Raw genomic sequence first — 27,520 nt, 5'->3', positions numbered from 1 at the left:
ATGGGCGTTGACTCAGAGAAACCAAAATCTCGGAAAGATCTTAAAAAGGCCAAGTTCTCCCACTGTCTCTGGGGTTCGTTGCCAGCAGTTCTTTCTTTTTTTTTTTTTAGGTTTTTTTTTCAAGGCAAATGGGGTTAAGTGGCTTGCCCAAGGCCACATGGCTAGGTAATTATTAAGTGTCTGAGGTCGAATTTGAACCCAGGTACTCCTGACTCCAAGGCTGGTGCTCTATTCACTGTACCACCTAGCCGCCCCTCAGTAGTCCTTTTAATGTCTTGCCACTGAGCTTTGATAACTCTGGAGGAAGCCAATGACTGCACATCTCTACTGTCTCACTTAAATCCAATTCTTTTGAAAGTCAAGACAGCAATCTTCTGATTTCATTGGTTCTCTTCGAGAATGAAGGATGTACAACAACCTGTGAGTAGAAGTAGCTACCTCTCTGGGGTCCCAGGTTGCCAGTTCTAGATGGGCAATGCTGCTATTTCCTCCTCTTCTCTGCATTAATTTTTGTCTGTGCAACAACTTCCTAGTTTCATGCAAAGTTATTGATTTAATCTTTTGTAATTTTCTCTCTCCCTTGTTTAGTTAAGACTCAATCTCTTAAGCATAGTTGTGAGAAGTTTATGATCAGCTTCTTATATTTTAAAATGTGATCTTTAATATTAGTGTCACATATTCTTGCAGAATATATTGTGGTATATGGCATTAGATGTTGATCTAAACCTAGTTTCTGTGTGATTACTGTTAAGTTTTTCCAGCAGTTTTTTCTGAAGTAAAATATCCCTTTCCTAAGTAATTTATTTTCTACTTTATCACTATTGGATTATGGATTTCATTGTTCCTGATTCTCCTTTGTCTAGGCTGCTCCATTGATATAACTATTTTTAACTGGATAACAAATTGCTTTGATGACTATTGCCTTAAAATAATATAGTTGAGGTCTGGAAGTGTTATTCCCTCTTTGTACTAATTTAGGTAATTTCCTCTGATATTCTAGATTTTTTGTTTTTCAAATAAATTTTATTATTTTGTCAAATTTTATAAAATACCCTTTGATAATTTGATTATATAGCATTAAAAGTATAAATCAAGTTTGATAGTATTGTCATTTTTATTTTATTAGCAAGAACTGGTCATGAGCACTGACTGAATAATCCTCCAACTATTTAAGATGTTCTTTATTTCTTTATGGAACACTTTGTAATTGAATCTATACAAGTCTTTTACAAGTTTTGGTATATTGATCTGCATATACATTATGCATTTTGAAAGTTATTTGGCATGGAATTTCCCTTTCTATTATCGTCTCCTGGATTTCTGTTTCTATTTTTGTTTCATCCTCATGCATTTTAAGTCTTAATGTTGCCCTAGTTCACTTTATATTCAGATAACACTGCTCTAAAGTCCAATTTCTCTTCGTTTCTTGTCATAGCTAAAATCATTCTCCTTCCAGGCTATTTCCCTCACCTATTGCATGACAATTGATTCTCCTTTATCATCAGAGTGGCCTATTTTCAGAATAGCTGGAATCCCTCTTGCTAAGCAATTACTGATGAGCTGGGTTTGCATAGGGGTGGATAAGTAGAACAGGTGAACATCCCTGAAACCCATAATCCTACAAGATATATTTTTAGACTTTATATCCTTATAGCTTTATCTACAAAGTCTTCCAACTTTTTATCTTTTAAATCTTACTTATAGTCAGGAAGACCTAAGTTCAACTTGGCCTCAGACACTTAATAATTACCTAGTTGTGTAACCTTGGGCAAGTCACTTAACCCCATTGCCTTGAAAAAAAAAATCTTACCAAGGCCTACCACATTGACTTCAGTAATCCTGTCAGTTTTACTTCTTGGCTATTATAGTATGGATTATTTGTGATTATATAGTCAGGACATTATGTTTTAGAAACATTCTTTTTTGGATATGAACAGGCAAGTTTTCAGATGAAGAAATTAAAGGTATCTAAAGTCATAAGAAAAAATGCTCTAAATTATTAGAGAAATGCAAATTAAAACAACTCTGAGGTGCCATTTCAAGCCCATCAGATTGGCTCCAATGACAAAAAAGGAAAATGATCAATGTTGAAGTGGATGTGAGAAAACTGGGACACTAATGTATCGTTGGAGGAGTTGTGTGAACTGATCCAGCTATTCTGAAGAGCAATTTGGAACTATGCCCAAAGGGCAATAAAACTGCATACCCTATATTCCAGTAATACCATTATTAGCTCCATATCCCAAAAAGATCACATGAAAGAGGAAAAGACCCACATGTACAAAAATATTTATAGTAGCTCTATTCGAGGGGGCAAAGAATTGGAAATTGGGGGATGCCCATCAATTAGAGAATGGCTGAACAAATTATCGTATATTGTGAATGAATACTATGGTTCTCCAAGAAATCATGAATTTTTACTCCCAATCCCCTCTCAAATTTCCTCACACTCTATCTTCTATTACTCATAACAGCAGGAGATTATACAGCATAGGAGACACTGGCACAGGACCACCTAGCATGGCTTGCTCTCATCAGAAAAGATGCTATATTCTATGAGCAAAGCAGAATTAAAATAGCTCAAAAGAAAAAGAGATGCAAAAATTCAGAAAATCCACCCCAAATGATCACAGGGACTATGGTAGAGCATTCTGAGTTTGTATGGGTCTGATCAGTCATAGTCAGACTCTGTAACTTGGCTGTAATACAGTGATATCATTTTGGTCCTCTTCAAGAATACTTTCAGTTTTTCAGGGGGAAAGAGTGAATAATACAGGATGAGCAGTCATGCATGGGTTGTGATTACATCATTTTTCCATCAAGTCTACCCTTTTCCTAAACTTCCTTATTTCTATTAGGGGTACTAATATGCTTCTAATCATCTTGGCTTTCAACTTTCCTATTATCCTTCAGTCCTTGCTATCTAATCAGTTGAAAATCTGACCATTTTCTTTTCATACTACTTCCACAAAATGTCTCATATCCAATGTAGTCACCATTTTAATTCATTTCCACATCACTTTTTGCCTAGCTGAGGAGATAATAGTCACCTAATTATTTACCTTACCTTACCCTCTCTAGTCTATCCTTTGGATAGCTGCCAAAGTCATTTCCCTAAAGCACAGATTTGACCGTGCTTCTTCCTTTCTCAAACTCTAGAAGCAGTTTATTGACTCCAAGATCAAATAAGATCAGCCCTTTTTTAATGTATCTTTTTTTGTTTAAATTTATATAATATAGGGGGGGGAAGCTAGGTGGCACAATAGAGCACTGGGTCTGGAGTCAGGAGGACCTGAATTCAAATTCAGCCTCAGACACTTAATTACCTAGCTGTGTGAACTTGGGCAAGTCACTCAACCCCATTGCCTTTCAAAAGCAAAACAAAAGAAAGCAAATCGTTTGTATAATACATGTCATTATTATAAGCTACTATATGTATGCAATTTATTTATACATATACATATGTTAAAGGTATATATGTGCAAAATATTTTTTACTGATAGAAGTGAACAATCAAAAATATTTGGAGACCACTTATCTTGGGTACACATATTGTTTAGTCTTTCTTTCAGGATTGTCTGACTCTCCATGACCCCATTTGGAATTTTCTTGACAAAGATACTGCAGTGGTTTGTCATTTCCTTTCCTAGCTCATTTTTGTTGTTGTTGTTATAGTTTTTTTTTTTTTTAGATTTTTGCAAGGCAAATGGGGTTAAGTAGCTTGCTCAAGGCCACACAGCTAGGTAATTATTAAGTGTCTGAGGCCGGATTTGAACTCAGGTACTCCTGACTCCAGTGCTCTATCCACTGCACCACCTAGCTACTGCTTTCCCTAGCTTATTTGAGAGAAGAGGAAACTGAGACAAACAGCTACTAAGTATCTCAGGCTGAATTTGAACTCAGGAAAATGAATCTTCCTGACTCCAGGATCAGCACATTCTCCACTACATTACTAGCAGCACTGGATATACATGCTTAGACATAATTAGTCCAGAATCTCCTTTTATTATAAAGAACTCTAAAATGATATATTCACTTTTCCTCCCAATTTTTAAACAATTTTTAAAGTTTTAGTTCCAAATTCTCTCTCTCCTCTCCTCCCCCCTTCCTGAGCAATCAGATATGTTATACATGTGCAATTATGTAAAATATTTCAACATTAATTATTTTGTATAAGATTCAAATAAAAGAAAAAATGAAAATGAAAAATAGCATGCTTCAGTCTACATTTCAATCAAAATCAGTTATTTCTCTGCTTCATCATTAGTCCTTTGGGATTATCTTGGATCATTATATAACTGGGAAGCTCTATGTCATTCACAGTTCTTCATCGACAATATTGCTGTAATTGTATAATGTATTCACTTTTCCTCAACATGTTAAAATCTCTCAACTTCCCGTGAGATGACATAGAATAATACAGAACATCAGAGATTAAGGCCTAGAAGGTTTTGTCAAGGATGCAGCTTGTGCCTTAACATGATCATTGCCCAAAATGTTGGGTGATTTGCAGTACCATCCAATGCAAGAAACTGGTTCATACATACACAAAATAGAGAAAATCAAACAGAGATATGGCGAAAAGCACACACTCCCGCCCCCTGCCCCCACCCACCCAACCACCCATCAACTAAAACCAGATCTGTAGATTTTCACTGCTGAGTCCCAAGCAGATCTCACAGGGCTCTCATGCTCTCTCCTAATACACACAGATTTCTGTCTTAAAAGCCTAATAAAAACAGCCTAAATACCAATCCAGAGGCTGGGGACCATCTTGCTTTGACATCCTGCCTGCAGAAGGGAAAGAAACTGGAGTTCTCTTTGAAGCATCTGTTGTCTTCTGGCCTCATGAACCAAATGCCCTGACTCCTTGGTGGTCATTCAAACTCCAGTCACTTTCACAGCACTAAGCAATTCTTAATTTTTGCCCAGAATTAAGTAGAGTTCTGATTGTTTCCTGTACTTACTGAGTGATAAAATTGCAGCAGGTCAAGCCAAGAATTTTTTATATATTTTCTTTTTTTAAATCAGAATTAATTTCTTTCCTTTTTATGGGAATTTTTATATTATGAGACTAATAATAGGCAACTATACTGATATACAAAGAATAAAAAGATTTATATGAAACCATAAACTTCTGTTATGTAGGCTTTTGCCATACTTTTTGAAGTGTATACTAAATTTAGCATCAAACTAACAAAACTGACATTTGTTTTGACATTGTCTTCTGTATTCTTTTGCTGTCTTCTACATACCTTTATCATGCTCTTTTTTTTAACATCTCTATCACTTCCCATTAACTCATCCACACACCACTCCCCAATAGAGGCCCTTTCTTATGAGAAATAAATTTAGCAACAAAAATAACTAAACACATTGGTCAAGTATCAGAATTAATTTCTAGCAAGTGTTTACATGTTTATCTTATAAACTACTCTAATGCTCTTCTTCAAATCTGATAATCTGATATTATGAAAATACTGTCTATATCATCCTTCTGATGAAATCAGGTGCACACTAACATCAATTTTTTTCGTTTCTCTCTTCTTTTGTCCTCACATATATGATCACAATATTTTTACCATTAGCTTTGTATTTCTATCCAAAGAATACCTTTCTAATATATCCTATTTTCTCATCTTTTCTATCATATTTGAGGTTTTTTAATTTTCAGTGAACAAAAATCTATATTCTCTCTCTTTCATGTTCTTTACCCAATTGTTGCTGTTCAGTTGTTTCAGTTGTGTCCAACTTTTCATTTCAATCCCATTTGGGATTTTCTTAGCAAAGATAATGTAATGATTTCCATTTCCTTCTCCAGCTCATTTTACAGATGAGGAAATTAAGGCAAAAAAAAAGTTGAGTGATTTACCCAGGATCACACAGCTAATAAATATCTGAGGCCAGTTTTGAAGTTAGGAAGATGAGTTTTCCTGATTCGAGGTCCAGTATTTTATCCATTGTGGCACCAATCTGCCCTCTTTTACCATTATTGAAAAAAAATAGCAAAATCCTCATAACAAATTGACATAGTTAATAAGCAAAATAAATTCCCACATTGGCTATGTGAGTCTGTCATTTCTCCATCAAAAAGAGGGTAACAAATTTAATTATTGATCTTCTGGAATTGTGATTGATCATTGTGTGATTAGAGTTCTTAAGTCTTTCAAAGTTGTTTGTCTTTATAAAGCACATTTGTTTCTTTTGAACAAAGAATACTTTTCTTCATCCATATTAAAGCCATGAGTCCCATCAGTGATATCTATTTCCTTGTGTTAAATTTCCAGATCATTTTATTTATTATTCATATTCTGGGCATTTGTTTCAAGATATCTCCCTAATATTATTTCAGATTCATTCTTGAGAATGTGGGCACTTCTTATATCTGTGTTATAACTGTTTTATAACCTTGGGGAAATTGCTTAACCTTCTCAGACTTATTTCCTCAATTGTGAAATGATTTTTAAGGTTCCACTAGCTCTAAATCTCCTGGTCAGCTATTCTGACTTCAAGATTTAATCCTATAATCCTATTTTTCAGTTTTTTCTAAACATTTTTATTCTTCCTTTCCAATATTTTATCTAAATATCTTAGCCATTTATTAATCATTCTAAAGGAAATAATTCAAAGTATTTCAGATTTCCTAATTTGAAGAAATCTTCAAAGTCTGGAGCTGAGAGGGTTGGAGGAAAATCCTTCTTGATTTTTCTATTAGTTTCCCCATTCTTTTTTTGACTTTCATTCTGCTACAAGATCTGAAGTTAGCTCATATGAGTTAGCAGAAGACCCATCTTCACCAAGAAGAGTTGAGGTTTTATTGCTCACTAGCCCTTATAGGCAACATGTATGTTCTTGAGCTACTAATGTTCTTTGAAGTCAGGGCAAAGGAATACAAAAGAAGGTCACAGGACAGATTAAATTATTTGGGATGTAGGAGTATTCATTAAGTGGTATTTCAGAGACAAAATAAACCAGTTTTTATGGTAAGTGAAAATCCACATTTATAAAAAAGATCAATTTGTTGTGGTTATTTGTGCTTAAAAAAGTAATTCATGTTATAAAAGGATACCCTAGCCTTCTAGAATAGAAAAAAACTTAATTTTGACATCCCAGCTTTGTCATTTATTTCTTCTGTGAACTTGAGCAAAACACTTATCCTCTCTGGGCTTCAGTTTCCTTATCTTTAAAATGAGGAGTTGGACTAGATAATCTTTAGGTCCTTCTCAGCTCCATATGAATGATCCTATTTAAGCTTCTATAGTATATGGAAATCAGTTTATAAAAATTCAATTTATACAGTTTTTTGTTTATTTACTTTTTAATATTTTTTTTGATTTTCCATTCCAAATGATTTCCCTCCCTCCAGTCTCTCCTCCGCTCATCTGAGAAGGCAAATGATAGCTATTAAACATATGATGTCATGTAAAATATATTTTCATATTGGCAACGTGAAAAAAAGCGAGAAAAATGAAGTGAAAAAATATGCTTCATCTATATTCAGAGTTCATTAATTCTCTCTCTAGAGATAGTATTTTTCATCATGAGTCTTTTGGAATTGGACCACTGTATTGATCAGAGTAACTAAATCTTTCACAATTATCATTACAATATTGTTGTTACTGTTTTCAATGATCTCCTGGTTCTGCTCACTCCACTTTGCATTAGTTCACTTAAGTCTTCCTAGCTATGATGAATATATTATTTTCATTTCCTAATAAGATTACATGAAAGAATACCAGATGATGAAATAAATAAGTGAAATGCTTTATCTAAAAATGAGGAATGAGAGAACTTAAGAATAGTCAGGTTGAGAGAGAAAGGGATCTAAGTATGACATATAGAGAAATGAATGAAAACCCTGGGAAAATATGCATAGTTAGAATAGGAAAGCAAAGATAGGGATCCAGAGCAAGTAGTAAGAACAAGAATGTATCATATGTTTAAGCAGATAGAGAAAGGAGTATGATTTAAGAAATGAAAATATTTGACATAGAAATAGTAATATGAGGGGCAGCTAGGTGGAGCATCAGTCCTGGAATTAGGAGGACCTGAGTTCAAATCCGACCTCAGACACTTAATAATTACCTAGCTGTGTGGCCTTGGGCAAGTCACTCAACCCCATTGCCTTGCCAAAAAATATATAGGAATATGAGATAGGTTCAAAGGAATCTTCAAGTTCTGGAAACAGACTCTTCTTTCCAAAATGCTTTCTTTTTTCTCTCCTTTCCAAAGAATATTTTCTTTTTCTTTCTTTAGTGAATTTCATAAAGGAGAATGGTCCAGACCTTAGCCAAAGGATAGGACTAACTGTTGTCAAACAAGTTCTAGCTAACCACTTTTTTGTGTTAAATGCTGTAAATAAGGAAGAAGTCAGAAATATTTGTTGTAAAGAAGAAGAGCTGGTCACTGCAAGGGAAATCATTCATATGATTTTGAAGATGGGCACAGAAGCCTATAATATTTTCCTTAAGTCTTTTGAAAAATGGAACTATTCTAGGTTTTAGGATTTGCATGGGCAAAGTAAGTTCTGGTTTGCTTTTGTCTTTTTCTCATCAGATGCTAATTGGTTCAGATGATCCATAACTTAGAACCTAACCTATTTTCATTATCCCTATAGTCCCATCTTTGACCGTTTCTGAGTTTTAATGAACTCTATTTAATATATTTGAACTCAGATCCTTCTGATTTCAGGCTGCCTTTTTCCCCATGGTTTTTACTGGGCCATCTAGCTGCCCACAAATCTAGCCTGTCAATTGTGTGTGATGAGTCACTTAACCCTGACCGCCTTACATCCAGATCCATCTCCTGTCATCCTGATTCATATCTGGCTACTGGACCCAGATGACTCTGGAGGAGAAAATGAGGCTGGTGACTTAGCACAGCATCCCCTAACTCAAATCCAATTTACTTACAAGGCATGACATCACCCCCCTGATGTCATGGTCTTCTTCAGGAACAAAGGAAAAATATCATTGTCACTTAATATAGCAATAAACAGCAGAATCAACATGGAATTTGAAAGACCTTAAGTAAATTAGTACTTTAGGGTTTCAGTAAGGAGCCATCTAAGAATAAATTGACTAATTAACCCAATAATATGAATCAAACTAAGATCCTCAAAACTTTTTCCTCTGGGCACTCTTCCACAAAGTAAATGTCTCAGCTGACTATTTCATCCACTACTACCCAATTGGTAAAAATAACTTCAATGGGTCAGCAGAAGACTACATGATGATAGACCAACAATATATTGTCCCAATAAAAATCTGTGATAAAAAGAAACTGAAGCATAAGGTTCCCAGCACAATCAATTTATTAGTGAGGCTAGCAATTGCTAATAAATGAACTCCTCTGACAGGCAGAACAACTCTTTTATAAAGTTAGTGATGCAAACAAAACCAGCATTGTGATTGGTCAAACAGAGATGTAGGGTGGGCTTAGCCTAACTTCACTCAAAGGGGGGATTTCCATAACCCAGGGAAATGAGGGAAAACACCCAGAATTTATTAATATCCTCTGGAGAAAAAAAAATAAAGTAGAAAACCAGATTACCAGGATCATAAATGAAAATGGTGAACCACCAATGAGGAGGAAGTTAAAGTATTAATGTGGAATTGTTTTGCCCAACTGTATACTAATAAATTTGATAATTTAAGTGAAATGGATGAACATTTATAAAAATATAAGTTGTAGAGGAAGTTAAATGCTTAAATAACCCTATCTCTGAAAAAGAAATTCAACAAACCACTATTGAACTCCCTAAGGAAAAAAACTTCAGGGCCAGACAGATTCATAAGTGAATTCTTTCTAATATTTAAGGAACAATTGGTTCCAATTCTTATAAACTCTTTGGCAAAATAGGTAAGGATGGAACTCTGCCCAACTCTTTTTATGACTCTGATATGGTGCTGATACCTAAGCCAAGAAGAGTCAAAACAGAGAAAGAAAATTATAGACCTATCTCCCTGATGAATATAGATGCAAATATCTTAAAATCTTAGCAAAACAATTACAGCAAGTTATCACTAGGATAGTACACTATGACTGAGCAGTATTTATCCCAGGAATGCTGGGTTGGTTCAATATTAGGAAAACTGTTAGTTTAATTAACTATATCAATAACAAACCTATCAGAAATCTTATGATTATATAGATGCTGAAAAAGACTTTTACAAAATACAGCATCCATTTCTAAAAAAACACTAGAGAGCATAGGAATTAATGGATTGTTCCTTAGAATGATAAGCAGTATCTATCTGAAACCATCAACAAGCATTATATGCAATGGGGATAAGCTAGAGGCATTCCCAATAAGATCAGGGGTCAAACAAGGATGCCTGTTATCACCACTGCTATTCAATACTGTGTTATAAATGTTAGCTTCAGCAATAAGAGAAGAAAAAGAAATTGAAGGAATTGGAATTGGGAAAGAAGAAACAAAACTTACTCTTTGCAGATGACATGATGGTATACCTACAGAATACTAAAAAAATCATCTTAAAAACTATTAGAAACAATTAGCAATTTTAGCAAAGTTGCAGGATATAAAATAAACCCTCATAAATCCTCAGCATTTCTATATATTTTTCTTTATATATATATATACATATATATATACCTTACTATATATCTTATTAGCAAGATACAGCAGCAAGAGCTAAAAAGAGAAATCCCATTCAAAGTAACTTCAGATGATATAAAATATATGGAAATGTACCTGCCAAGGTAGACTCAAAAACTCAATGAAAAAAATTACAAAATTCTTCTCTCAAAACTAAAATCAGATTTTAAAAACTGGGCAAATATCAACTGCTCCTGGATAGGCTGAGCTAATATAATAAAAAAAATGACAATTCTATCTAAATTAAACTATTTATTTAGTGCCCTAATCAAAATTCCAAAAGATTACTTTAATGAGTTTGAAAAAATTGTAAGTAAATTCATATGGAGAAATAAAAAGTCGAGATTTTCCAAGGATTTAATGAAAAAAGTGCAAAAGAAGGTGACTTAGCCCTATGAGATCTAAAATTATATTATAAAGCATCAGTCATCAAAACTGTCTGGTATCGGTTAAGAAATAGAGTGGTGGGGCAATTTACAGATGAGGAGATCAAAGTAATCCATAGCCATATGAAAAAAATGATCTAAATCATTAATTATTAGAGAAATGCAAATTAAAGCTTCTCTGAGGTACCACCTCACACCTTTCAGATTGGCCAGTATAATCAGGAAGGATAATGATCATTGTTGGAAGGGATGTGGGAAATCTGGGACACTATTACACTGTTGGTGGAGCTGTGAACTCATCCAACCCTTCTGGAGAGCTATTTGGAACTATGCCCAAAGGGCAACAAAAATGTACATACCCTTTGACCCAGCAATACCACTACTGGGTCTATACCCTGAAGAGATGAGGAAAAAGGGTAAAAACATTACTTGTACAAAAATATTTATAGCAGCCCTGTTTGTGGTGGCAAAGAATTGGAAATCCAGTAAATGTCCTTCAATTGGGGAATTGCTTAGCAAACTGTGGTATATGTATGTCATGGAACACTATTGTTCTATTAGAAACCAGGAGGGACAGGATTTCAGGGAAACCTGGAGGGATTTGCATGAACTGATGCTGAGTGAGATGAGCAGAACCAGAAAAACACTGTACACCCTAACAGCAACATGGGAGTGATGTTCAAGCTTGAAGGACTTGCTCATTCCATCAGTGCAACAATCGGGAACAATTTTGGGCTGTCTGCAAAGGAGAGTGCCATCTGTATCCAGATAAGGAGCTGTGGAGTTTCAACAAAGTACAAGGACTATCCCCTTTAATTTAGGAAAAACAAAACAGATATCTTATTTTTGATCTTGTTACCTCTGAGAATTCTGTTCTCTTTAAGGATATGATTTCTCTCTCATCACACCCAATTTAGATCAAGGTACAACATAGAAACTAAGTAAAGACTGACAGAGTGCTATCTGTGGGGTGGGGGTGGGGGAGGGAAGCAAGATTGGGGGAAAATTGTAAAACTCAAATAATATCTTTAATAAAAATAAATTTAAAAAAAGAAATAGAGTGGTGGACCAGGGGAATAGACTAGGTGCAATGGCAGGAAATGTTATAGTAATCTGCTGTTGATAAACCTAAAGAGTTCAGCTTCTGTATAAAAACTATCTCTTCAATAAAAACTTGGGGAAAATTGGAAGTTGGCATGACAGAAACTTGGATTAGACCAATATCTCACACCCTCTACCAAGATAAAATCAAAATAGGTGCAAAATTTAGACATAAAAGACAATATTATCAGCAATCTAAGAGAGAGATCAAGGAATAGTTTACCTGTCAGATCTATGGAAAGGGAAGCAGTTTATGACCAAGGAAGTGATGGAGAACATCATTAAAAACAAACTAGATAATTTTGATTACATTAAATTAAAAAGCTTTTGCACAAACAAAACCACTGTAACCAAGATCAAAAGAAATGTAGTAAATTGGGAAACAATTTTTACACCTAGTATTTCTGAAAAAAGACTCATTTCTAAAATATATAGAGAACTGAGTCAAATTTATAAAAAAAAAAAAACCAAGTCATTCCCCAATTGACAAATGGTCAAAGGATATGCAGAGACAATTTACAGATAAGGAAATCAAAGCAATCCATAGTCATATGAAAAATTGTCCTAAATCATTATGGATTAGAGAAATACAAATTAAAGCATCTTTGAGGTACCACCTCACACCTCTCAGACTGGCCAATATGACCAGAAAGGACAATGATCAATGTTGGAAGGGATGTGGGAAATCTGGGACACTAATACATTGTTGGTCGAACTGTGAACTCATTGAACCTTTCTGGAGAGCAATTTGGAATTCTGTCCAAAGAGCAATTTGAACCAGTAATACCACTACTGGGTCTATACCCTGAAGAGATTATACAAAAGGGTAAAAACATCATTTGTACAAAAGTATTCACAGCAGCCCTGTTTGTGGTGGCAAAGAATTGGAAACTGAATGAATGTCCATCTTTTGGGGAATGGCTGAATAAATTGTGGTTTATGTATATTATGGAATGCTATTGTTCTATTAGAAACCAGAAAGGATGGGGAATTCCGGGAAGCCTGGAAGAATTTGCATGAACTGATGCTGAGTGAGATGAGCAGAACCAGAAGAACATTTACACCATAATAGCAACATGGGGGTGATGATCAACCTTAATGGACTTGTTCATTTCATCAGTGCAACAATCAGAGATAATTTTAGGGTATCTGCAATGGATAATACCGTCTGTATCCAGAGAAAGAATTGTGGAATTTAAACAAAAACCAAATACTATTACCTTTATTTTTTTAAAGTATCTTATGTAATTTTGCTATCTCTTATATTTTATTTTTTCCTTAAGGATATAATTTCTCTCTCAACACATTCAATTTTGATAAATGTATAGCATGAAAACAATGTAAAGATTATCAATCAGCCTTTTGTGGGGGACGGGGAGAGGGAAGTGAGATTGGGAGAAAAACTAAAAAATTCAAAAAACAATAAAAACAATAAAAAATAATATCCTCTGGAAACTCTTGTAGTTGACTAACATCTCCACATGGTCTTTAAGCTAATAGATTCAAGAGGATATTATGATTTCTATGTATAGCCTATAGGAAAAGGAAAGTTAAACTCTCACAAACTCTACCAATGAGGCATATACAATCAAATCCAAATCAAATCTATAAGTATTGATACACTACTTAGATCCAATTCTCAATAAATAATTAATAAATAATACAAAATGGGGCATCAATCTTCAGTTTTTTATAAGCTCAATAACTAAATAATAACCCAAACTTAGATCTGAGGGGTCTATTAATTCTTGAGGTATAAAGGTTGCATAGAATATAGAGTACTGGCCTTGGAGTCAAGAGGACAGGAGTTTGAATCTGGCCTCAGACACTTGACTCTAACTAGCTGTGTGACCTTGGGCAAGTCACTTAATTCTGCTTCGCATCCAGGACCATCTCCAGTCCTTCATGTCTGGTGACTCAACCCAGATGACTGGAGGAGGCTGGTAATTTAGTACAGCCCCCCTCCTCAAATCTAATCCACATGCTTGTCATGGCATCACTTCCCTGATGTCATGATATTCTTCAAGAATGAAGGACAAAACCATTAAATTATAAATGCTTAAAATGAAAATTTAACAGCTGCCTTTCTCAACCAATTCAAACTTATTTCACAGCTTAAAGAGCTGATAAGGTGTACTTCATTCCATGGTCCCCCAGGTAACATTTTTATTGCCTTAAGCACATCTCATTAATTATGGTTCTTTCTCCAGCCTACAGAGGATTCTCCCAGTTTACATTCTGAGAATCATAAATGAAGGCCCATGATGATAAATTCTTGATGGTACATTTAGTAAGAAGTCCTGGACTTAGAGTCAGGAAGACCTGAGTTCAAATTCTTCCTTTTTCCATCTTCTAACTTGGGTCAATCATTCAATTTCCCCTTTTCTGAAATGGGTATAACAATAGTTTCTACCTCTCAGAGGGTTGTTGTGTGGATAATATGAAATAAAATTTGTAAATTGCTTTGTAAACTTTAAAACATATAAGCACACTAGATATTCTAATCCTTGTTATTAATTGAATTGCATTGCTAGAAACTGCTCATGAAATAGTGACACAAGTAAAGGGAAAACTTTTTGGAATGGTATAAGGAAATTAGAATAGCTTCTCAAATTCCACACTACCCATCCATAGCTCTAAGCTTTAAAGGAGGAAAGGTATAGACAAAAAGAGATGAGAGGGGATGAGAGAAAAATTTGAAAAGTAGAAAAGGCTGGTAAGAAAAAGTTGTTTCACTTGCTGAGAAGTGAGTGAACAGAAACAAAGTCACAAAAAGTCAATCTAAATCCTCTCCTTCCACACTATTACACTGTTGGTGGAGCTGTGAACTTATCCAACCTTTCTGGAGAGAAATTTGGAACTATGCCCAAAGGGCAACAAAAATGAGCATACCCCTTGATCCAGCAATACCACTACTGGGTCTATACCCTGAAGAGATGATAAAAAAGGGTAAAAACATTACTTGTACAAAAATATTTATAGCAGCCCTGTTTGTGGTGGCAAAGAATTGGAAATCCAGTAAATGTCCTTCAATTGGGGAATTGCTTAGCAAACTGTGGTATATGTATGTCATGGAACACTATTGTTCTATTAGAAACCAGGAGGGACGGGAATTCAGGGAAGCCTGGAGGGATTTGCATAAACTGATGCTGAGTGAGATGAGCAGAACCAGAAAAAACACTGTACACCCTAACAGCAATATAGGGGTGATGTTCAACCTTGATGGACTTGCTCGTTCCAACAACCAGGGACAATTTTGGTCTGTCTGCAATGGAGAATACTATCTGTATCCAGATAAAGAGCCATGGAGTTTGAACAAAGTTCAAGGACTATTCCCTTTAATTTGGGAAAAAAACAGATATCTAATTGTCTGAGCTTGTTATCTCTTATACTTTTTGTTTCTTCCTTAAGGATATAATCTCTCTCTCATCACACTCAATTGGGATCAATGTACAACATGGAAAGAAAATAAAGACTGACAGATTGCTTTCCATGGGTGGGGGAGGGAAGCAAGATTGGGAGAAAAATTGTAAAACTCAAATAAAATCTTTAATAATAAAAAAATAAATCCTCTCCTTCAATTGACCTTGTTTCCTTCCCTATCACCTCCAGTACTGGTAAAGGGAAATACAGAAGTTGGTCCTCCTTAAATTCATTTCCTCTTCCTTCTAGGTCTTCTTCAACCAATGTCAGAAAAAGAATTAGGAGCATTAGATCAAGATTTAAAGAAATGGGACAGCATACCATTCTTCCTGAAATTCCATCCCTTGGGAAATGATAGTGATGTCATCTTTAATTTGAAAAGCACTTTTGCAGAACCTATCTGGAAGTATGGACGCCTTCACCAAAAGGAATACCTTACTTCACACACTCTTCTTCTTCTTCTTCTTTTTTTAAGATTTTATTTATTTTGAGTTTTACAATTTTTCCCCTAAGCATACTTCCCTCCCCCTCCCCAGAAGGAAATTTTCCAGTCTTTACATTGTTTCTATGGTATACATTAATCCAAATTGAATGTCACGTACTCGTCTAAAAACCATTCAAAACCCTTATATCTTAGGAGAATCTGGGAAAAGGGAAGTCAACATTGCTCAAAAGTATTGTTCTATCATGGGCCTCTGGAGAGTGCCCTGGTTCTGGCCATGATTTTGTTTTCTTTTTATGGCTAAGAAGAGCCCAAGAAGAGCTTTTTGAAACCCCACCAGGAATCAGCTCCTGGAAGTACCAGACATTCAGAAAGAAAAGTTTCATGTTTGCCTGATGAATCTAAGGCATAGAGTTCTTTTCCCAATGTATGAATTCAAACTCCAAAGCTTCCCAGATACAGAAGCTCTGATTACAGAAAATTATCAATTCAAGAAGACATCATCACTACCATTATAGGGTATATGAGGTAAGTGAGGCACTTTGGAACTCTGATTGCTCAAGCAGGGTATATACCTGAACCTTATGCCCAGACCCTCAGAATATCCTGCTGACCACTGGACTACTTGTAAATACATAACTCAGAGACTCAGGACAAAGTACAAGCTCTTTCATTAGTCATTCCAGAAGTACATAGCTGGTAGTTTAGGGGCAGGGCCAAAAGGCGACAGGAGAATAACCTCTCTTAGGAGCTCTCTCCAAAATATTTCAAAAAACTTTAAAATTATGACTCTAAAATTTCAAGAGACAGATCCCATAGTAAGATCCAGTGAGGCAATTCTCCAGACCAAGGTAACTTGGAAAACAGGCTCTGTTCTACCAAGTTGGAGGGGTAGCAGCATCAGGAGCAAAGTAGCTTCAGCCTTCTGGGAACAGCCCCAGGGCCCTGGGTTGGGAGTCCTGGCTCCTGTCAGCAGAAGCAGTTTCCTGACCTGCCACCCCAGGGAGCACCAAGCACAACTTGGAAGATCAGCAGGGAGACCTCTGCCAGAGCAAGTGGGAAGCTCAGGCCAGCATGGCCCTCTTCAGCACTGCTACAGCCCTCAGATAGAGCCACACCAGAGCGCTCAGCCTATGGAAGGTAAGGGAGTGTGGGGGGTGGGGAGAGACTGTAGAGGTTTGGCCTCTGTCCCTTGGACTAGACTCTGAAGCTTTGACCATATTCAGACCCAGTCATAGTTTGGGGCCCCAGAGGGGTGAGCTTGTGGCCATTCAACAGACCAGGAGAGCAGGAGAGCAGTCAGAGTCTCACATACTGAGGTTCTTGCAGGGGTGTCCCTATAATACTCAAAAGTTCAGGAAGCACCCCCAAACCAGGTACAGGCTGGGGAAAATGAGTAAACAGAAAAGAAAGGAACCTGACCATAGACAATTACTTTGGTCCCATGGAGACCAAAATACACAATCTGAGTCTACACTTCTGCATATAAAGACCCCAAGTTGGGCTCAGGATATGATAGAGCTCAAAAAAGGTTTTTGAAAATCAAGTAAGGGAGGTAGAAGAAAAATTGGGAAAAGAAATGATAGAGATGCAGGAAAAACATGAAAACCAAGTCAGTAGCTTGGTAATGGAGATCCAAAAAAATGCTGAAGAAAATAACGTATTAAAAACCAGTTTAGGGGGTGGCTAGGTGGCTCAGTAGATAGAGCACTGGCCCTGGAATCAGCAGGACCTGAGTTCAAATCTAATCTCAGACACTTAATAATTACCTAGCTGTGTGGCCTTGGGCAAGCCACTTAACCCCATTTGCCTTGCAAAAAACCTAAAAAACAAACAAACAAAAAAATCAGTTTAGTTCAAATGGATAAAACAGTTCAAAAAGTTACTGAGGAGGAAAATGCTTCAAAAAGCAGAATTGGCCAGATGGAAAAGGAGATAGGAAGCTCTCTAAGGAAAACAAATCCTTCAGATATAGAATGGAGCTAAAGGAAGCTGATGACATTGAGGGAAATAAAGACATGATAATTCAACATCAAAAGAATGAAAAACCAGAAGAAAATGTGAAATATCTCATTACAAAAACAACTAATCTGGAAAACAGATCCAGAAAAGATAATTTTAAAATTATTAGGCTACCTGAAAGTCATGATCAGGAAAGGAATCTTGATCTCATTTTTAAAGAATTTCTACAGGAAAATCACCCTGATATTCTAGAAGCAGAGGATAAAATAGAAATTGAGAGAACCCACCAATTTGCTACTAAGAGATCCAAAAAGACAATCCCTGAAAGAGATCCAAAAAACCAATAAGGAATATTACAGTCAAGTTCCAGAACTCCTAAGTCAAAGAGAAAATATTACAAACAGCCAGAAGGACACAATTCAATATGGTGGAGCTACAGTCAGGATTACACAGGATTTAGCAGCATCTATTTTAAGGGCTTGTAGGGCTTGTAATATAATATTCTGGAAGGCAAAAGAGCTTGGAATGCAACTGAGAATCAACTACCCAGCAAAACTGAATATCCTCTTCCAAAGGAAAAGATGGACTTTCAATGAAACAGGGGAATTTCAGATGTTCCTGTTGAAACAAGCAAAGATGAACAGAAAGTTTGATTTTCAAGCACAGGACCCAGGTGAAGCATAGAGAGAGTGGACGAGAAGTTAAATTATGAGGGATTTAATAATGATGAACTGTGTGTGTTCCTGCATGGAAAGATGAAACTGGTAATACTCATATGAACCTTCTCATTTAATATAGTTAGAAGGAGCTTTTATAGCTGAGGCACACGAGAGAGCTAAATTTGAAGATATAATATATTGTAAAAATGGAGTCAATGGGTGAAAGGGAAATGTACTGGGAGAAAGGAGAGGTAGAATAGGCTAAGATATTTCATGTAGTTTTTGCAATGGTAAGGAAGTGGGGGAAGATGAGGGGGGAAATGAGGGAGCCTTCAATCTCATTGGAAATGGCTGAGAGGAAACAGCATACACACTCAATAGGGTATAGACACCTAGAAGAAAAAGGAGAGAAGGGGGATGGGGGAAGGGAGGGGGGTTATGAGTGACAGAGCAGAGAGGGTAGATAATAGGAGAGGATAGTCAGATGTAACACATTTTATTTTTTACTTTTTGCAAGATGGGGTGTTAGGTGGTCTGTCCAGGACTACAGGATTGGGTGGTTGCTGGGTCCCTGGGGTGTGATGTAGGCTTGTGGCCTCTTGGCCCCAGGGTTGGCGCTCTATCCATTGCAGCCCTTGGCTGCCCCACAGCACATTTTTGAAGAGGGACAGAGCGAAAGGAAAGAGAAAATATAATAGATGGTAGTGGGAAGGAATGGATGGAAGGAATTACAATCAGCAACAATAACTGTGGAAAAATATGGAAGTAACTTCTATGAAGGACTTATAATAAAGAATGTGATCCACCCAAGACAGAGCTTATGGTATCAGAACATAGACAGAAACACATTTTTCTTTTCTTTCTTTCACTTTATTTCTTATGAGGTTTTATATTTTTGTAGGGGAGGAGGTATTATATTTATACTTAAACAAAACTATTTTAGTAATGTGTAAATAAATTAAAGAAAATTAAAAAAAAAAAGAAGTACATAGTTGGACCCCAGCTTATCAACCTGTGGTTCTCAGTAAGTCAGAGGAGATGACCGTAGGGAAAGGTTACCTGCAAAAAATGTCAACCATCTCTCAGCAGCCTTCACAACTTGCTCCTGTATACATGTGGATCTTCAAAGGAGGTCTTTAGAATTGTCATGAAGCATCTCCCAGTTATTTCCTAGCAGGGAAGCCTCCTGTGGCTACCAGCTGTCAAGAAACCTCTCTGAAGACAGGGCTCTATTGAGTCCTTGGATACGGAGATTCTGTTCATCATTAGCTTGAACTACTTGTTGCATGTGACATCAATACTTTCCTGAAGAGTATTTATAAGTCAACCATAAACCATGGTTTTGGAGTTTTCTTCCAACGCAAATGCTTGTATTTGAACAATATCCCTAATTATTTATTTGACCTTTCTGAATACCTGCCCAGTTATCTGAATGGTATTGGTGTTGACCAATTGGTTCAGTTGTATGTGACTCTTCATGACTCCATTTGAGGTTTTCTTAGCTAAGATACTGGAGTGATTTGCCGTTTCCTTGTCCAGCTCATTTTATAGTTGAGAAAATTGAGATCAACAGGATCACACAACTGCTTAGTATCTGAGGTCAAATTTGACCTCATCCTGACTCCAGGCCTAGCACTCTATTCATTCTGCCACCTAACGTCCCATGCCTGAATGCTCTGGATTTAATAAATTCGTATCTCTGTGGATTGCTGCTCCTTCCCAGGATGAGACCATGGAAAGTGCAAAAAGTACCTTGACAGTCTATATTCATAGCAGAATTGTTTCCTTGTTCTTCAACAGGAAGCAGGAGTTTCAAGACTTTAGAAGCTGTAACTCAAGTATTTTCATATACTAAATAAACAAGATATCCTGTAACTGGGAAAGATCTGCAGCTCTGCCACCAGACTCAGTATATTATGAGAAGTGCCAGAGTACTTAGAAATCTGAAGTCATTCCTCAAATCTGTAGGATCATCAAGTCTTTTCTTGTGAAAGCTACACCCCTCACCCTAGAAAATAAGCAGCAAATCACATCTTTGGTGAATCTTCAAACATTGGGATATATGATTTACAAATTCAATAGCTAGAAGGAATTGAAAACAGGAACACTTCATAGGATAATTCAACCAGGCAAGAAGCTTTAAGGGGAAAAGAAATAAATATTAATTTGACTTTTCATTCAGGAGCTGGCAGCTCCCTTGAGGTAGGAACCAGGACTCTGGGAGCTAATAGGAAAGCATACCCAAATACTTCATAGTCTTAGCCCAGTTGAAGTTGGGGAAGGACTGGGCTTCAGAGTCTTTGACCTTTCCTATTCCAGACTTGATGCTTAAGGAGACTGAAGCTGTCTGTTGACCAGGAGCTATCTATTTTCCCACATCCATAGTTCCCTCTGTTCCCATCTTTACAAAGATGGGAGGGAAGTATATTTTTTTAAATCTCTTATTCAAGGTTAGGTTTGGGTATCATAATTATATATACATCTATATATAAATTATATATAATTATAACAATGTGGATCTCCTTATTCCTCCTGAGCCAACTTTCCCTGTAGAGTTTTAGGTCACTGAATACTAACTATTCTTTCTATGAGCCCTTTGAAATCCATTCTTTAAAAATCTAGGATTCATGAGAGACTTATTTTGCTATAAATTCTCAGTTGTTACTTCCCCCATAGTATTTCAGAAATTTCTACTTCAGTGGTCAGTTTGGGTCATTGAATCAGACTTAGAATATCAATTCCCCTATATTTTTCCTTCACCTTTTGAAGAAGAAAATTATATTTAAGATGAGTGAAGAATTTATCAATCATTCTTGCCTTTGTCCCAGAGAAAATTCCAGTACATATCTGTATAACTGAAGTTCCACTATCACTACTCTATCTCCTTACAAAACCATGTTTTCCAAGTCACTTTTGCCCAAGTGATCTCTGTGTGGTCTATTTCCATGACAATATCATTCTTGTCTTTCCAGTCATACTTACTCAAAAATTCTCTACCATTTCTACTTTCCATGATCATCAACTTGAAACCATATGTCCTAGGGGCAGCTTGGTGGTGTAGTGGATAAAACACCGGCCTTGGAGTCAGGAGTACCTGGGTTCAAATCCGGTCTCAGACACTTAATAATTACCTAGCTGTGTGGCCTTGGGCAAGCCACTTAACCTCATTTGCCTTGCAAAAACCTAAAAAAACCCAAACAAACAAAAAAAAACTATATGGCCTAATGGTTAGCATGTTGTATCTAAAGTCAGGAAGACCTGAGTTCAAATCCAATCTCAGACACTAACTATGTGAACAAGCCATAACCTCTACCTCAGTTTCTGCATTTGTAAAATGGGGATAATAGCAGCACCTACCTCTCAGTATAAAATATTTGTAATGCACCTTATAAACTTTAAAATGATATCATCATCATTATTATTGTTCAGACATCCACTGTCACTGTTAACTTTTGTTACTTTTGTATAAGACAATTTCCATCATGTTTTCATAAGTTTGCACCAAGTTTTTAAGGTACATATGCAATTAATTTACCTTTATACCTCTAGAAATTAAATAACCACAAGTGAACACTGACTGCCTGAAAATAATAGACATTAAGTGTTATAAGCCTCAGGTTTGTTTTGCAAGGCAATAAGATTAATGACTTGCTCAAGGTCACATTGCTCAGTAATTATTAAATGTTTGAGGTTGCATTTGAACTTAGTTCCTCCTGACTTCAGGGCCAGTGCTCTACACACTGTGCCATCTAAGCTACCCCTCAGGTTTTTTTTTTTTAAGTATTGCTATCATAATGGAATGCAACTAACATTTTCTTAATTTTTTAATATATTATGTTATTTATTTTATTAAATTTTTCATTGTTTTCCTGGAGAGGAGATCAAGTACTCTTTGTATATATGTAATATTATTTGTTACCAGGTCTTATTACTTTATACATATACATATACATACACACACACACAAATATCTTTATATATATATTTTTTGGATATTCTGTGGTCAGAGTGGGAAAACAGATGAATGGTTACTATTCTATATTAATATTCTATTGTATCTCTGATGTGCCAGTCACTGTTTTAAGCACTTTAAAAGTATTACCTCATCTAATCCTCACAATAACTTTGGGAGGGAGGTACTCTTATTACTCCAGTTTTTAGTTGAGGAAGAGGTAAAGGTTAAGGGACTTGCACAGGATCACAAGCCTAGGCATTGTCTGAGACCACATTTGAACTCAGCTCTGTGAGTTCATATTGACACTGTTAATTCTAAATTTAGCCTTTCAGAGCCTTTAAAGAGCTAAGATTATAAATTTCAGAGCAAATGTCAACCTGCCTTAGTAGGCAGTAGAGAAACTCTTCACTAGGAGATCTTTATATTAATTCAGTCAAAGATGAGGTCAAAAATATGTACAACTGTGTCTATACATATGACAGTTGTAAATTATCAAATACTTTGATACTTCAATTTAATGCATAGAGCACTGGACTTAAAATGAAGACCTGGGTACAAATCACCCCTCAGGTTCTTTTTGTAAAAATATTTGTACAAATGATTTTTTAAAATACATTACTAAAATATTCTTGCTTAAGAGTAAACATAAGACCCCCTACCCCCCAAAATATAGACCCCCATGAGCAATAAAGGAAAGAGGGAAAAAATTAAAACTAAAATTAAAAAAATAATAATAGGGGCAGCCAAGTGGCACAGTGGACAGAGCACCAGCCCCTGAGCCAGGAGGACCCAAGTCCAAATCCAGTCCCAGACAATCACCCAGCTGTGTGACCCTGGGCAAGCTACCCCAACCCCATTGCCCGGCAAAAACAAAAAAAAAATAAGATAAAATAATAATAATAAAATAATAGGGGTGGCCAGGTGGTGCAGTGGACAGAGCACTGGCCCTGGAGTCAGGAGCACCCGGGCTCAAACCCAGCCTCAGACACTCAGCTGTGTGGCCCTGGGCAAGCCATCCAACCCCACCTGCCCCACACCGCCCCCCAAAATAATAATAATAATAATAATAATAATAATAATAAACGTGCTTCAGTCTGTGTTACAACACCATCAGCTCTATTGCAGGTGGATCACATTCTTTAAGATAAGTCCATCACGAAAGCTAATTCCATATTTTTCCACTGTTGCCATTGCTGATCACAATTCCCTCTATTTGTACTTCCCCACTACCATACACTTTAATTTCTCTCTCCTTTCACTCTGTCCCTCTTCTTAAATGTGCTGTATGGTAGCTGAGTAGCACAGCAGACTGATCAATGGCCCAAGGGCCAAGAGGCCCTGAGTCCACATACCACCCCTAAGGCCCAGCAACCACCCGACCCTGTGGTCCTGGACAGGCCATCCAATCCTAGCCCCCTTGCAAGAAGTAAAAAAGAATATCTGACCACTCTCCCCCACAGTCCACCCTCTCCTCCATCACTCACATTCCCCCCCTTCTCCCTGTCCCCCTTCTCTCCTTCTTACTCTAGATGTCTATACCCCATTGAGCATATATGCTGTTTCCTCTTCTAGCCACCTCTGATGAGAGCAAAGGTTCCCTCATTACCCCTCACCTTCCCCCCTTCCATATTATTGCAATAGCTCATTGTAATAAAAAAATCTTATTATATGAAATATCTTAGCTTATTCTACCTCTCCTTTCTCTTACTCCCATTGAATTTCCATTTTAGCCATTGACTCCATTTTTACAATATATTATATCTTCAAATTCAGTTCTCTCCTGTGCTTCATCTATAAAAGCTCCTTCTACCTACTCTATTAAATGAGAAGCTTCCTATGAGTATTATCAGTATCATTTTTTCTATGCAGGAATACATGTAGTTCATCATTATTAAGTCTTTCATATTTTACCCTTCTCCTCCACTCTCTGCTTCACCTGAGTCCTGTATTTGAAGATCAAACTTTCTGTTCAGCTCTGGCCATCTTAACATGAACATTTGAAATTCCCCTGGTTCATTGAAAGTCCATCTTTTTTCCCTGGAAGAGGACATTCAGTTTTGCTTGATAGTTGATTCTCAGTTACATTCTGAGCTCTTTTGCCTTCCAGAATATTATGTTGCAAAGTCTTAAGAGCCTTTAATGTAGTTGCTGCTAAGTCCTGTGTGATCATGACTACAACTTCACGATACTTGAATTGTGTCCTTCTGCTTCTAATATTTTCTCTTTGACTTGGGAGTTCTGGAACTTGGCTATAATATTCCTTGGGGTTGTTGTTTTCTTGGGATCTCTTTCTGGGGGAGATTGGTGGATTCTCTCAATTTCTATTTTGCCCTCTGCTTCTAGGATATCTGGGCAATTTTCCTGTAGGAATTCTTTAAAAATGAGGTCAAGGCTCTTTTCCTGATCATGACTTTCAGGTATTCCAATAGTTTTAAATTATCTTTCCTGAATCTGTTTTCCAGATCAGTTGTTTTTTCAATGAGATGTTTCACATTTTCTTCTAATTTTTCATTCTTTTGGTTTTGAAGTATTGTGTCTTGATTTCTCGTAAAGTCAGCAGCTTCCTTCAGTTCCATTCTACACCTGAAGGATTTGTTTTCCTCAGAGAGCTTTCTTATCTCTTTGTCCATCTGGCCAATTCTGCCTTTTGAAGCATTCTTCTCCTCAATAACTTTTTGAATTGTTTTATCCATTTGACCTATGCTGGTTTTTAACATGTTATTTTCTTCAGAATTTTTTTGGATCTCCCTGAGTAAGCTGCTGGCTTCTTCATGTTTTTCCTGCATCTCTCTCATTTTTTTCCCAATTTTTCTTCTATCTCCCTCACTTGATTTTCAAAATCTTTTCTGAGCTCTGTCATAGCCTGAATCCAATTTCCGTTTTTCTTGGAGTCTTTAGATGCAGGAGCTTGGACTTCCTCATCTTCAAATTGAGTATTTTGATCCTTCTTAGGATCATAGACAATGTATTTCTCAATGGTATTTCTCTTTTTTCGCTGTTTACTCATTTCCCCAGCCTGTGCCTGGTTTTGGGGTGCTTCCTGAACTTTTGAGTACTATTGGGACATCCCCCCCAGAAGGATCTCCATGTGTGAAGCTCTCTCTTCCCTCATGGTCTGTGAATGGCCACAAGCACACCTCTCTGCCATGGAGTTGAGGTGGGGGGGGCCCTGCTGTTCTATAGGTGTCCTAGACTGTGATCAGGATCTGAATGTGGTCAGAGCCCCAGAGTCCTGTTCCAGATAAAGAGGAAAAATCTCGGAAGTCTCTCTCCACTCCCCTACCCTTGGTAGGCTGAGCACTCAAGGCTGAATTGCCTGGGGACTCCTGCTTACCGGCTCTGCCTACTTCTGTTTCCTGGATCTGAGCTGCCTTGGCCACACTGCTTGCTGAATGCCCTGAGGACTGGGCTTCACTGCTTGCTCTGGCAGAGGTCCCCCCCCCATTTTATAAGTTGTACTTGGTGCTCCCCGGGGTGTAGGTCAGGAAACTGCCCCTGCTGCTGTGAGCCCTGGCTCCCAGGCAACCTGGGGCTGCCTGTGGGAGGCTGAAGTTCCTTCACTCTGGCAGACTGCCCCTCTAACCTTGTGGAACGGAGACTTTCCACTGTTTTCCAGGTTACCTTGGGCTGGAGAATTGCCTCACTGGATCCCTCTGTGGGTTCTGTCTCTAGAAAATTTCGAGTCATTATTTTATAAGTTTTGAAATATTATAGAGAGCACCTAAGAGAGGCTCTTCTCCTGTCCCCATCTTGGCTCCCCCCCGCCCTGTCCTTACTCACCCCTCATGTTCTTAATGGCTATGTCTGTTCTGGCCAGTCACTTAACTTCTTTCACATCCATTTCTTCATCTGTAAAATGGAGACAATAATGGCATCCATCTCATGGGATTGTGAAGATCAAATGAGATAATATATGTAAAACACTTTACAACTGGAAAGTGGTAAATAAATGCAGCTATTATTGCACCATTGATGTGAGTACTCTTCCTAACCCACTCATGTTTGCTCATCCTATGTAATTCTTGTCCATGTCTTCCTATAAATCCTGCCCTCCCCCATTTGAGGTCCACCAAATATACCAAGGCTTACCTTTAGTTCAGGCTATGAAAATTATTAAAGAAATTAAGATGACTTTAATTCTCCATTTCCCTGGGTGCATATAAGTATACTTATAGTGGAGAAATTATTTTATTTAAAAATAGCTTTTAACTTTGTATGCTTTTCTTAGAAGCACTTTTGTTTGAAAAAATAGAACCCTTGCTATCTGAGAAAAGGGAATCTTCTGTCACTCTTGTGGGGATTTCATAGAAATGGAGTTAACTGAAAATACTATTTACAATGGAGACATCAGAGTGAGTAAAGCATGGTAAGCAAAAGAATATAGACAATTATTACAAATTCAAAATTGAAGAAAACTTTAAATAGAAACAAAGCTCAGATCAAAACATTGGACAATATTTGTATTAACTTGTAAAGCCCACACAAGCCCAGCTCTCTTTTTTAAAAAATTCTTTTAATAAACAAAAACCTAATTTGACAAGTATGCATGTACTGATCACTCTTGTGCTATTGACTTAACTGTTTTGGGGGACTATACATTATGGAAGCTGCAATTGTGGAAGCTGCAATGGTGGGTACACTTAGGATTTGCATTGTGTCTAAGCAAAATTTATTATCTAGAAAAAATATTTTTTAAAATAGTGGAAGTAGGTACTGTGATTTTGCTTTTCTTTGTACCTCAAGCACTTAGTACATTTCAACCTGCCTTATGAGAGGCAGCAGAACTCCTCATTAGGAACATAAGCTATTAAGTAATACTTATTGGTTGACTGATTGACAATAATGAAAATAAACATGAAAATCTTTGTCTCCTTTGTTTTAGCAGGGGATCTGATTGATAAAGTAGGTAATCTAAAGAATGTTGTGAAGCTCATATTAGGTAATATCAAAATTAATGAAGAAGATACATGA

General features: G+C 36.8%; 1 protein-coding gene across 1 annotated transcript; it reads left to right on the top strand.

The window, feature by feature from the left end:
* Positions 1–27,520, top strand: NLRC4 (NLR family CARD domain containing 4). Its single transcript, XM_074235135.1, is given in 12 exon segments — positions 1–73; positions 8,257–8,520; positions 15,781–15,974; positions 16,169–16,306; positions 16,309–16,463; positions 19,620–19,676; positions 19,678–19,756; positions 19,864–20,049; positions 20,318–20,407; positions 20,410–20,507; positions 20,509–20,675; positions 27,432–27,520. Coding segments are annotated over 12 exon segments (1,590 nt in total).

This window comes from Macrotis lagotis, chromosome 1 (genome assembly GCF_037893015.1).
Source record: "Macrotis lagotis isolate mMagLag1 chromosome 1, bilby.v1.9.chrom.fasta, whole genome shotgun sequence".
In the NCBI taxonomy this organism is placed as follows: domain Eukaryota; kingdom Metazoa; phylum Chordata; class Mammalia; order Peramelemorphia; family Peramelidae; genus Macrotis; species Macrotis lagotis.
This window is presented reverse-complemented; position numbering and strand designations above follow the sequence as displayed.